General features: G+C 42.6%; 1 protein-coding gene across 1 annotated transcript; it reads left to right on the top strand.

Moving 5' to 3' along the window:
* The first annotated feature begins 11,307 nt into the window (after positions 1-11,307).
* Positions 11,308-13,499, top strand: LOC101517513 (rho GDP-dissociation inhibitor 1-like). Its single transcript, XM_058666638.1, is given in 3 exon segments — positions 11,308-11,340; positions 13,000-13,169; positions 13,171-13,499. Coding segments are annotated over 3 exon segments (357 nt in total). The 3' UTR covers positions 13,325-13,499.
* Positions 13,500-14,223: the final 724 nt, after the last annotated feature.

Below are 14,223 nucleotides of genomic sequence, written 5' to 3'. Positions count from 1 at the left end.
ACTTGAAAACATGAGTTTTCATTTTATTCTGTAATTGACTGATTATTGCCTCATTTGTAGTTAGAGTGATAGTACTGGTCTTGTGAAGTTGTTGTGAGGGTCAACAAGAAAGATAATAAAGCAGTCTGGATTATTCTTTGGAATCTCTCCTAAACCTAGTTACTCAACTATGTGCTTTGTAGTCTCTGTTTGATTTTCATTAATTTTAAAATTAAGTTTTCTCACCCAAATATTCTCTTGTGTTTTTGGTCTTAATGAATAACCCTATAATGTGCTGGGTTGTCTCTGTTGGCAACCTTTAAAGGGAAAGACTCATTTCTTCCATTTAATCAGTAATGAAGATTTATTGAATCGATATATAAAATTGTAAAGCTTGTGGCTCTCTGTTTCTATGATCACTTCTTGAACCTAGGCACCAGTCCCCTTGTCCGCCCCCACCTTTTTAAAACCTAGGTTATTCAAGCAGCGTTCTAAGTCTCCTTTTGTCTAATAAAATAATCTGTCCTACCTTCAGCTAATTTCCTTTATTGGTGTTGCTTTTCAGAATGCATTTCTAATCATTTGATTTCCCTAAAATGTGAAATAGTAATGACAATAGATGCAAATGATCTTATTCTCGATGTGCAAAAATTCTAATGGCTGTATATTGAGGATAAGATCATATTAAGGAACCCTCCTGTGAGTCCTGTTTTATTAACTATATTCTTTTAAAATTGCTGCCACATTTTGCCAACAATTTTTTCTGCAACTGTGGAGATAGGTACATGATTTTACCCCTCTCATTTAAACTCTTAACACATTTTGTAATATTGGATAATTTTTGCATTCATGGAATTAAAAACTCACTTGATCATCCTGTTTTGTTTTTAATGTGCCACTAGATGCTATTTGTCAGTACATATGCATTTTAAAAATTACAATTGAAAACCATAATTGAAATTAGTTTGTAGTTTTTTCTTCCTGTGCAAACTTTGTTAAATATCTGGGATATTATATATCTTTTAAAAAATATTGTTATTCTTTTTTAAGGCTTTTTTCTTTACTTAAAGAATTAGAGAGAGAGAGAGACACACACACACACACACACACACACACAAACACAGAGAGTTGAGAGAGAAATCTTCCATTTGCTAGTCCACCCCACAAATGGCATCTGTAACAGAGCTGAGCCACTCTGAAGCTGGAGCCTGGTGTAGGGTCCCAAGCATTTAGACCATCCTCCTCTGATTTCCCAAGCCATTAGCAGGAAGCTGGATCAGAAGTGGAGCTGTGAAGACCCAAATTGTTGCTGAGATAGCATGCCAGCGTCTCAGGCAGAGGATTAGCTTACTCTGACACTGTACTGATCCCTATCTGTACATCTTTAAATTGAATTTTCTCCTCTTATATGTACTCTGAAATAGTTAAATAGTGTTGGAGTTGTGTGGTCTAAATTTTTATGATCTAAAAAGTATTTACTAGAAATTTCCCAAGCAATATTTGGCTTCTTTTATGGGATAGCTCTTCTATCTATTCTATTTCTTTCTCTTTTTTGAAAAAAAATATTTTTAATGATGTTTACACAGTTGATTAGGATGGGAAGGGTTGAGGATTAGGGCAAAGTGTGCAAGTTCTGAATTACTGTTGATGTTGGCTGTCTGCATGTGTGGCAGTGGCAAAGCCTCCAGGCTGGGTGAACCTGGAAACCTGCTGAACTCCTCCCCACCCCAGGGAGCCATGAGGCCCTGCTGAATGCACCTGTTGTGGTCAAAAACCCCTCTAGGCTGGGGAAAACCCAACGGCCCAGAGAGTTTCCCTTCCCTGCAGAGCCGTCCCACTTGGCTGTGGTAAAGCATCCAGCCTGAGGAGAACCTAGAAGCCTGTTCTGTTGCTTGGTGTGAGGTGTTGTGGCCTAAATGTTTTGGGCTTTTTCCTGGGTATCAATTCCAGCTGAGTTTTGATCTCATGATATTTTCAAAATATTAATTTTATTTATTTGAAAGGAAGTGTTACAAAGAAAGAAAGAGACAGAGAGAGAGAATGAGAGAGCGAGTGAGCTCTCCCATTCTCTGGCCCACTCCCCAAATGGCATTTACAAATGTGCCAGGCTGCAGCCAGGATCCAGGAACTTCCATGTGAGTGCAGGGGCCCAGGGACTCGGGCCAGCTTTCACTGCAATCACAGGCACATTAGCAGAGAGTTGCTTTGGAAGTGGACCGTATGCGATACTGACATTGCAGCTGGTGGTTAATCTGTTATGCAACAAGAGCCGGCCTTCATGAGTTTTTAAGCTTATGCTCAGAGATTTCTTCATGGGTTTCTACTTATTTGCTTTTCAAAATTTCATTTTTCATGTATTTGTACATCGTAATGTAAAATAAAGTTTTTGAAAAGTGTATTACATGAAATAATCGATTATTTATTTAATTTTCATTTCAGAGATAACAAGTAAATACTGAATCACCATTTGTTTTATTCAGGCCTTAGTAGACTGGATGAAGCTGATTTTTTATCTTCTTTACTAAGTCTACCAATTCAAATGCTAAAAACTTTCAGATTAACTCTGGTGATACACCTAGAAATAATGTTTAACTATAATTCAGTCAAGTTGAAAAATAGTTAACTATTACAGGTTTACCCCTTGTCAACTGGGCACTCACTTTTTTGCTTTAAATATTGGGTATTAGATTGTAACATACGATTTTTGGAGGGGCAGCAATATTAAGATAATAGTACCTTTTATAAATGAAGAAGTAAAGTATTTGAGTGTTATTCATTTCCTTGATACAAGTTAAATAATTGGACATAAAATTAGAAATATTTAAATACTGTCAAAAAGTGAATATTTCATATTTAATAGATGGGTGAGATGGAGAAGAAAGCACAGATATTTCTGATATACTTTCATACTTTCCTAACACAGTGTCCTGAAAGTGCTAATTTTTATAACTGATCAGATTATTATAGCTGACACAGTTGGTATATGTAACTGGATTTTCCATTAATCATTCTGTATTTCCTTTGCCTTTAATAAGTGTCTCATCTGGTCATGGTTTTATAGCTGGTAGAATGACTGAACTCTTTCTTAAAGACTCCCTGTCATTAGCAGCCCCCTTCTTGATGTATCATTCTTGCTTTTTGGTTCCTTTGATACTAGTCACTGAGCATGGTAATACTAAGAGATCAGTTGTATTTCCAGACATACTCTTTCTAATCTCCATTTCCCACTTATGGGTATCAATCATTCTGACCAAGATAAACTTCATTCTTTGCCTCAGAGTCATAAGGAGTATAGCCTGGCTAAATGGGCTTCTGAGCTTATTTACAAATGGAACCACTGTTGTGTTTCCTCTGGGAAACATTCTTCCCTTTAGGATTAGGTTACCCTAGGCCAGCACAGCAGAAGGTAGCAGAACAGGAAGAAAAAGTTTGCTAGTAGGTCATATCTGTAATAATACTCTCATTTATACCCCTTGAATCTTGACTGTGGGAGAAATAGCACAATATATTGGATACTGAGTCAGAGAGCATCTTCTGGAAAACCTTGCTGTTAGATGATGATGACCGCCAACCGCCTGCTGGTGGAATAATATCAGCAAGTTGTTCACAGTTGTAACGGAAGCTTTATTGGAAAATCCGCTCCTGGGCCCTCTTGCGCAGAGCGGAAGGAAGATGGAGGTGAAAAGGGCCTCTGAGATAACGTGTTGAGTTTTATACTCCTCTAGACACGGGGGCTGGCAAAGGGGCTGTCTATTCCCCAACTATGTAAGGAATGTTCGTTCAGGTGTGCCACTGGTAGACTGGAATCCTGCCAGGCCGGTGACATAATGATGTAACTGGCTCCTGTGGCCCCTCCTTTTCCGGGCTGAGCCTGGTGATTCATGCCCAGTCCGGAGCAGACCAGCCCCTTGCCTCCAGTGCCCTGGTCAGTCATCACTTCTCCCAGCTGTGCAAGCTATTACCGCCCAACTGATGCTGTAACTGCTCCATTATCCTAACAAACCAGTAAATTTAGGATAATGACAGAACAGGAGAAAGACTAGTGACTTTTAGAAGCACTGGTCAATTATACTTCCTTTGTGCTCTTGGAATACAACGATGGCAAATGAGTTTTTTTGTAAGACTATGGATGATGGTTTTGGCAGAAGTGTTGAATGTAGAGAAGGAAAATCCATTCTTAGGTTATCAATTATAATCAGATAAAACACTCTGTTCCCATGGTGCAAATGATCCAGAGTGATCGACTTGCTATCAAATAGCTTCCTGATCACCCTAGGCAGTGGTGCTACATTTGGGACTCATCTGTGGCTTTGAGTTGGCTGTTAGGAGAGCAACCAGCTCAACTCCTGAATTTCTGCTGGTAGTATGATTTCTTGGTTTCATGTTTGATCCTAAAACGATAGAGCTATTTCCTACAATCTTTGGGCTATCAGAACTGTGATCTAAATAAACCTTATTGCTCTATAAACTATGCTGTCTAAGTATTTTGTTGTAGTCACAGAAAATGGGTAAGTACAGAAAATTAGTACTAGATACTGGGATTATTGTTATAATTATATATGATAGAGTAGAGGAAGATTTGGGATGCAATTATGGACATAGATTGAAAGAATTCAGACAAGTAGGCAAGAAAAAAAATTGCAGTAATGTAAGCAGAGCATAATGGGTGACTTGGGTGGGTGCTTGAAAGATGAGGAGACTAAGAAACTATTTTTTAGATGGAAATGAGGATCCAGTTGTAAATTGGAAAGGTCACCCTTGTCACACTGTGTAAAGAACTTGGCTGAATTGTGTCCACACACTGGAATTTATGGAAGACCAGATTTAGGAATGACGGACCAATCTATCTGGTGGAGGATTTTTATAAACAACAAAGCATTCAGGCTATAACATTCTTGATCTTTAAACAGATTTATAGAAAGATAGGAAGAAAAAGAAAGAGCAGAATGCTTAGACAATTTGTTGCTCATCATAGGTGTAGGGAAGAAAAAGTGTCAAGAACAAATGTTTGTAAAAGTGATTATCACAGCTAAAGGGAGGCAGTTGCTTTACATCAGGGCTATTGGAAATAGGTTTGAAGGAAGGTTCAGAGATCTTTGAGATTACCCTTCCCATCACAAGTCCAGAGACTTTGCAGGGAAAGGAAAATGCCCTCAAATGCCCTTTATAGGCTCACTGACCAATGTGTCACAGTTCCTTTTCCTGCTTTTACTCATTGAGGCACTCTGCAGCTGCAGCATTCTGATGGGTCTAGGCTCAGCTCATGCTTGCCTCAGACCTCGGCTTCCAAGATGGTGATTCTTCAGGCATGCAGAATGCCAGAGTTATGGGATCACAGTGGCTTCCTCTGAGATATCAAAGGAAAGCCAGAAAGGCTATATAGAAATTTGCTTCAGGTTAAGGATACCTTAAGAAGCTCCCAGTGGAGGTAATTGCTAGAATTAATTGGGGTAGAACTCCAGAAAGTCAGAACCACATTCATTACTTACCAAGGGAAGCAGGAAGCAAAGAAAACCAGCCCAAGAGAATAGCTGTTTGGCCTTAAAACAGCAAGGCTGTGAGAGTAGGGCTACCCAAGTCTTTGGAACAGCTTTCTGCCACTGTGTATACAAAATGCTGAGCTTGAAGCTTTAGGAATTATTATTTTCCCTGTTGCTTTTGGCCTTCCTTTGGACCATTATTTCATTCTACATCTCTCTCTCTCTCTCTCTCTCTCTCTCTCTCTCTCTCTCTCTCTCTCTCTCTCTCTCTGCTGGTTCACTCCACAGATGTTTGTAACAGCTAAGGCTGAGCTAGGTTGAAACAGGGTTGAAGCCACAGCAGACATCTAAGAACATGAACCATCATCAGTTGCCTCCCAGGTTGTGTATTAGTAGGAAATTGAAAGAGAAACTGAAATTTAAACCTAAGCACTTGAATGTGGGATAGGAATATCAAAAACATCTTAGCCACTATACCAAATGATCACTCCAAAATGAACAATGAGATGGACTTGAACTTTGGGACAAGAAGTAGAAGGCTATGGTTTGAATGTGGTTTTTCCTCCAAGGGTTCATGTATTGGAAGTAGAGGCATGTCCCCACAGAGAGTTGACCTATGGGGTCCTGAGTTAGTTCTTCAGACAGCAATTTATTTAGGAGTGGCCAGTCCTTGAATTTCTCCCTTACTCCCTGTCTGGTGATGTGGTCTCTCGCTTATGGATGCACTCACCACCATTATGGCACTATGCTGGGGTCCCTGCAGTAAGTGTGAATAACACGAAGGTGTGAAGAGAACAGCTCCTCTGCTTGGCAGGGCCCGGGGGAGCTTCCAGCTGTTTGGCAGGGCCGGGCAGATTTCTCTCTGACCACCTTGACACAGTTTCACCCCCCTTTTTTTTCGTTTTTTATTATATTTTTGACAATCATTACATAGTTAATTAGGGTAAAAAGGTTCAAGGGCTATAGGAAAGTGGGTAAGACTATTATTTCCATATTGTTTCCATCATGTATCTGAGGTAAAGAGGATATTGAGGGAGAAGCCCCACCCAGTCTCCCACCCACCCCAGGTCTCGGATATGGGGCATGCTCTGAGATACTTGCTCAAGTGGTTTTGATAGTTCACCAGTTATGAATTGCTGCCAATCTCGCCATTCCAAGCACGATGAGGTCGTTGACATAGACCATCCTAGAGTCTCCATTTGTCCAGTATTTTGCTGCCAACATATGGCTGAGGTGGTTGACTTGTTCTGTTTTTTGCCATTTCTTGGTTAGGGTTCTGAGTCCACCATTTCGATCGGGGATATCCCCAAATAAACTTTGTCTGAGGTGTTCCCAGACCAGATTCTTGTATGTACTAGCAAGTACAGCGCCCGGCACAGTCCATCGCCCAAATCAACTGGTGGTTGCGATCGCTGGGTTGGTTCTGTTTTCAGCCCCGACTTCCCTGGAACCAATGTGTTGCAGTCCAGCCTGGTTCTGCCCAGCACATACTCGGCCCTCTCACGTAAACCAGTGGGAGCTGCAGCCTAGTCAGAGTGACCCACAATAACCCCCACCAGGCCTACCCCCTACCCTGGTTTGCCAGTATGTGCAGCAGACTAGTCCAGTTTGTCCCACATCCCATTTGACTCTCGTAGATGTCGATGGGTATTGAAGCTTAGTTGCATCTAACCAGCTCAACTATCCAGCGCTCACGGATGTTGTTGAGTGCCTCTCTGTCTAGCCACCCCAGCCCCTGTCCTAGTTTTTGTGCCCTCCCGTGGGAGTGGTAACCCAAGAAGGAGGAGCCCACTATTTCCCTCCCAGGTCTCTCTCACTCCCGTATTATGCACTCTCCAGGTGGTTCTGTGGTTTGACTTGACAGAATTAGCCCCCAGTGCCAACTTCTGCCAGCTGATGCTGCGGCTAAGTCCAAACAACGCTCACCCACTCTAATTGTGTTTGCACCAGTAGGAATAATCTGCCCAGGCTGGCAAAAGCCTGATCTAGTCCACATGAGGTACACAGGTGTTGTAGCCCTGCCTAGTCTGGTCTGCCCCCATCCCAGCTCACGCTCTCCAGTGGGAGTAGCTGTCCAGCAAGGGAACCACCCTTTAATCCCCCTGCCGGCTCTGCCCGCTTCCTTCCTGGTTCTCTTGCGTGCTGGTTGGGTGCTGCAGTCAGATCCAGTACAGGCAACCTCACCCTGGCATTCCGTATTGTGGACTAGTTTTTATCATGTCCGAACCTGGCCCGACCCACACTCTGTTCTGGTGCTCGGATTTGCCAGTGGATGACGTGAACTGATTCAGCCTGGTTTGCCCCTGGCCCACGCCAAATGTATGCCAATGGGAAACTTTCCATGGCCTGTTCTGGGCTGTTTCCTATCATGCTTCTTGCGCTTACCTGTAGGGTCTGTATCCTGCCAGAGGAGCTGCCCAGGTTCCTCCATCAGAACCCCTCCCAATTCCTGGTCAGTATACCTGATTTCTCTCTGACTTAATTTTTTCCCATATAAAATGGGGGTAATTATAATATAACATGGGATTGTTGTGAGAATCAGATCCATGGAAACCTCTAGAACAATGCTGGCAAATCGTGAGCAATCAGAACATGGCACTCTTTATTAGCTGAAATTATTAGCTTAGTGAGCATATACATCATTTAAAGATAAGTTTCATGAGGCAGCAATATTGCATTGTTTCCTATAGCATTCCCACTAATTGGAAGAGTGTCTATATAAAGTTACTACTCAACAGATGTTTGCTGACTTAATAAATGAGTGTATTGAGAAGTTTCAGTATACTAACAATTATACAAGTCAGAAAAGGAGATATATTATGTGAAACTATTTAAATATAATAAAAATATGCAAACAGCATCCCATTATACCCTAAATGAATAGTTCAGCAGAGGCTTCTAATTATTTATTTGATATACCATTTCTCCTTGGGTATAATAGGTGGCTTCAGATCTATCTGTAAAGATTTGAAGAAACATGGAAAATAATCTAATGCTGACCAAATACAGACTTTGATATATAGCAGTCCATCTAATTAATCTATATTTTTGTGTACTTGTGTATTTTTTAAATTAATATTTAGTTTAAACATTAGTAAAACATTCTCTCAGCCATTGGCTGTATAACATTTAGGTTTGGTAAAACAAAAAGGAGGTGGACTTTGAAGTTAGAAATAACTGGATTTAACTTCCATCCTGTCACTTGCTGGCACTAAGACCCGAAGCAAATTATTTAAACTTTTAAATATTAATATTTTAATAAATTTATGAAGCTGTTATTGAGTGCAGTAGATATTAGCAGAGCTATGAAAAAGCTGTTGTCATTCATCGCACATTGAATAAATGGTATTGTCTTTCCTTCCTGGTTTATAGCACTTCTGTGTTTCAGTCAAACTATTGTTCTTTGGGTGATACTGAAAAGTTAACTGATAATTCATTTTGAATATTTTATTGTTTAATGTTGGGTGTCAATGTAAAAGTTAAATCCTTCCTTAGAATCATGGTAGATTGTTTTCACTTATTTTAGCCTATTTGATTTATCCATTGAGCACTAGTTATTTAAAATTAGTTATTTAAAATTTGATATTTAAACAAGTTGTAAAGTCAAAGAACTTTAAGCTGAGAATTATGGGCTTAATGAACCTGTCAAGGATTTATGCATCCAGAACATCCTCGACTGTAAAAATTATATTTCATTGATTTAAATTGTGATAGAGTCAACATGTCATTTTGTATTAGAAAATTTTGTTTTGAGGCATTTGAATAAAATAAGTTCCCAAGATGTAGCAGATCCCTAAGAACACATATTTGAACAATAAAGAGAAGATAGCAGATTACAGGGTAAAGATCACTAAGATTTTCCATTTCAGTTTCCAGCATACCAAGCTCTCTCATATCTCTGGCATAGTTAGGTTCTTTGAGTTATATCTGAATGACAGGTGTGTTTATTGGAGGAAAAATTGCCATAGGGGATAAACACCATTACCAAGAAGAGTAGTCCATGTAACTTTCTACTCATCCAAGGGATTTAATTTTTAATAAAGAGCTTGCCTTTAGCTTTCTTCAGGTTTCTGTGTGAACCTAACTATAGACTGGATGGCTTATAGACACCTCTAGTGTGGCAATCTGAGTTCAGAATGCCTCTGGTGGAATTCTAATGAAGGCTCTTGGCTAGGTTGCAGTCTGCTTGACCTTGCGTATGTTTTCACATAGTGAAGAGCAGAGAGGTGGTAAGCTTTTTCAGGACTTTTTTTTTATAAAGATACCAATCTTACTTTTGAGGGCTCCACATTTATAATCTAATTCCTATGGAAAGTGTCCTACCAACACTATTAGATTAAGAATTAAAATTTGTACAGAGAAGATGGAGGTATAGGGTGAGGGCAGGTTTAAGTTGTTGAAGAATCATTAGACAGGGTGAAGCAGAGAGGGAAGTTTCAAGGAAAGAGAAAAGGACAGGCTGACAGCAGAGGGACACTTGGAGACCTGTGGAAATGTGGAAATAGTAGAGACAGCAGAGCGGTGTTGTAGTGACCAGACACGCCAGTGGCCGTTAGCAGTCAGTGACTGTAACTCCACCAATGGCCAGGTGGGAAGGGGATTTCACCAGGAGCTCAGGAGGTGAACTCAGGCATTATTTCATTTGACCAAGAGCAGGTAGAGACAGAGCGGCCGACCCTCCAAGCGGGCAGTACAGGAACAGGGTGGATTTCACATTCCTGGAATCCACCAGTGCCACATTGGGCACCATTTTGTGTACTGAGGAAAAGACTGTGGACAACTGTGAACTATGTATGCACTAAGCCAAGAGCAAACTTGTTCCTGGCACATGCATTGTAGTGGTCCCATAGAGAAAATGGTACCGATGTGGCATCCTACAGGTTCCACCCAAGAGAGGTCTGGTTGGCCCCCAGATCTAACAGCCAGCAGACTCAGAGCCCCCACCAGTGCTATATTGGGTTCCATTTTGTGTACTGAGAAAAAGGTTGTAGGGCTGGAGAAACATTAGTGAGCTGAGCATGCACTAAACCAGGAGGGAATTCACTTTCTCTGGTCCCACAGAGAAAACAGTGCGGACCTGGCATCCTACAGGTTCTACCCAAAATAGGTCTGGGTGGCCCCAAGACCTAAAGGCCAGCAAGTTTTGGCAAGACCAGCATTGCTGACAACCCCGTGATTTAGGACAGGTGGTGTCTCTTTAATCCTGGGCACTGCTCAAAACAGGACTGGGAGAAAAACTGTTCAGGTTATGGTGCAGCACAGGAACACAGGGCATGGAGAGTGGAAAATCAAGAGCTGGAGGGATAAGACAGTGTGGGAGGCATAGCACAAGAACCTGGAACTGAAACTTACTTGAGAAAGTGGCACAAGTGATTGCAAATGAAGAACAGGCTACCAAACACAATCAGTAAAATCAACCTGTAGATCAAAGGGCAACATAGCTCAGTAAACTGCCCGGAAGAGAAGAATCTGCCCTCCAAAAGTGCAATGACCAGGAGCAAAAGAAGAGACAGAGGCACAGTGAATATTACTGATGCCTTCCTGCAAAGGAGCAAAAGCCTTTGTCAACCTGAGTTAACTGAGGACGATATCGAGAAAATAGGTGATAAGAAATTTTAAAAACTTGTTGTCAAGCTTCTAAACAATAATAAGAAGCACAAACAGGAGTTGAAGGGATTTAAGGAACATACAACACAGGAAATAACACAACACTGAAATAAAATCAAGATGAATTATCAGAACTGAAGGACACAATGGAGCAAAATTAAAAACCTGGTGGAAAGCCTCAATAATAGAATGAGCAAAGCAGAGTGAAGAATCTCAGAATTGGAAGACATTTCTTTCAACAATGGGGAAGAAAAGTCAAAGGCTGGAAGAGGAAGTGAGTCAAGCCAAGAAAACTATTCAAGGGCCCAGCATGGTAGCATAGCAGCTAAAGTCCTCTCCTTGAATGCACCAGGATCCCATATGGGTGCCATTTCTAATCCTGGCAGCCCTGCTTCTCATTCAGCTCCCTGCTTGTGACTTGGGAAAGCAGTTGAGGATGGCCCAAAGCCCTGGGACCCTGCACCCATGTGGGAGTCCTGGAGGAGGTTCCTGGCTCCTGGTTTCAGATTGGCTCAGCTCTGGTCGTTGTGGTCACTTGTGCAGAGAACCATCGAATGGAAGATCTTATTCTCGGTCTTTCCTCCTCTGTGTATATGTGACTTTGCAATAAAAATAAATAAATCTTAAAAAAAGAAAAATATTCAAGAATTAAAGGATCCTACTAAAAGGCCAAGTATAAAAGTTATGAGAGTTCTATGAGGCACTGAAAGAGAAGCTGGGTTTAAAGAGATATTCAGTGAAATAATAAAGGAAAACTTCCCTAATTTGGAGAAGAAATTGGGAAACAATATATAGGAGAGGCACGGAACTCCCAAGCGGGTTGACCAAAAGTTATATTCACCATGACACATGATAATTAAGCTCTCCTCAATTGAACATAAGGAAAAGATCCATAAATATGCACTTGAAAAAAAGCATTAACATATTGAGGACCTGCCATTGGGTTCACAGCTAACTTCTCAGAGGAATCTCTATAGACCAGAAGAGAATGGATTGACATATTTCATATTTTAAAAGGGGAAAACCATCAACCCAGAAGAACATACCCAGCAAAGCTTTCCTTCATCTTTGAAAATGAAATAAAATTCTTCCACAGTAAAGAAAAGCTCAAATAATCCACCTCTTCCAGAGCTGCCCTACAATGATACTTAAAGCTGTTCTATTGAAAGAGAAAAGGAACTCTACTGACAACACCTGCTGGATGGATGTGGGGAGAAAGGTACCTTCCTTTACTGTTGATGGGAGTGTAGGCTAGTACAACTGCCATGGAAGTCAGTATGGAGGGTGATAAGAGAACTGAAAATTGATCTTCTGTAAAACTCAACTATCCCACTTCTGGGAATATATCCAAAGGGAATAAAAACTGCATATGAGAAAGGGATCTATAATCCTATAGTTATATCAATACAGTCTATAATAGCAAAGGCATGGAAACAACCCAGATACCCATCCAAAGAGGGCTGAATGCAGAAACTGTGGTACATCTACACAATGGAACATTACTCAGCCATTAAAAATAATGAAATTCTAATGTGTGCAACCAAATGGTCTTTCCTGGAGACCATTATACTTAGTGAAATAGGTCAATACCCAAAGCACAAAAATCATATGTTCCCTCTCACAAGGCATCCTTCATGCAAAATACAAGATCAAAATACATGAAACATGCATGTATATATAGTCATCTAGTGGAAACGTATAAGAGACTGTCATATCAAGATTTGAAGATGCAATGCAGTATGCATCTATACTTCCAAATCAAAGATGGATTCCCAATGTAACTGCTAAATATATCTTGAAATAGGATGCTGGACAGTGTGTCATTCTCCACAGCTGCAATGTCAGGATACATGTAAATAACAGAATGATGGACTTATAGCTGTTTTCTGAAGGACTGTATTATTGTAATGAAACGGAAAATTTTAGGGTATAGAGTGACCTGGAGAGCTTCAAGAAGCAGTGCTTCGTGCTGAAGGAGGGAATGGAGTACCAGATAAAGATCTCCTTCTGGGAGAACTGGGAGATCGTGTCAGGCATGAAGTACATCCAGCACACCTACAGGAAAGGCGTCAAGATCAACAAGACCGACTATACGGGCCCGCGCTGTGGAGTACGAGTTCCTGACGCCCATGGAGGAGGCACCCAAGGGCTTGCTGGCCCCCAGCAGTTACAGCATCAAGTCCCGCTTCACCGAAGACAAGAGAGACCACCTGTCCTGGGAGTGGAACCTCACCAACAAGAAGGAATGGAAGGATTGAGCGCCCAGAGGACCGACACACGGACGGAGCCTCCCTGTACCAAAGTGCTGACAGGCCACTCCCCGCCTGCGGCCCTGCCACTCAGCTCTGCCTGGCCCCTCAGCCCTTCTATGCCCACAGCTTCACTGCCCAGCCCCTCAGCCCTCCTGTGCCCACCACCCAGCCCCTCAGCTCTCCTGTGCCCACAGCTCCTGTGCCCAGCCCCTCAGCCCTCCTGTGCCCACCACCCAGCCCCTCAGCTCTCCTGGGCCCACAGCTCCTGTGTCCAGCCCCTCAGCCCTCCTGTGCCCACCACCCAGCCCCTCAGCTCTCCTGTGCCCACCGCCCAGCCCCTCAGCACTCCTGTGCCCACAGCTCCACTGCCCAGCCCCTCAGCCCTCCTGTGCCCACAGCTCCACAGGTCAGCCCCTCAGCACTCCTGTGCCCACAGCTCCACTGCCCAGCCCCTCAGACTCCTGTACCCACAGCTCCACTGTCCAGCCCCTCACCCAGTGCCCACCACCCAGCCCCTCAGCCCTCCTATGCCCACCACCCAGCCCCTCACCCTTCCTGAGCACACAGCTCCACTGCCCAGCCCCTCAGCACTCCTGTTCCCACAGCTCCACAGCCCAGCTCCTCAACCCTCCTATGCCCACCTCCCACTCTGCTTCCCTCCAGGTCCCTCCCCTGCTGTGCCGAGGTCCTGGCCTGGAGAATGGGGCAGGGCCTGCCATGGGGACCACAAGCCCTTGCAGGCATAGAGTGCGTAATGCCAGGCCTCTGGGGGGGGGGGGGGGGCTTCCCTCTGCTTGTTGTTTCCTCTCCATGCCAGCACTTCATCTGTTGCTGTCAGTGACCGTCTAACCATGATGCCTTAAAATGTGGAACGTGTCCCGGGATCCTTACTAACTCCCTGTGTC

The sequence above is a fragment of the Ochotona princeps genome, chromosome 7, assembly GCF_030435755.1.
Source record: "Ochotona princeps isolate mOchPri1 chromosome 7, mOchPri1.hap1, whole genome shotgun sequence".
Classification (NCBI taxonomy): domain Eukaryota; kingdom Metazoa; phylum Chordata; class Mammalia; order Lagomorpha; family Ochotonidae; genus Ochotona; species Ochotona princeps.
The sequence above is the reverse complement of the archived record's forward strand: the minus strand, read 5'-3'. Positions and strand labels throughout refer to the sequence as shown.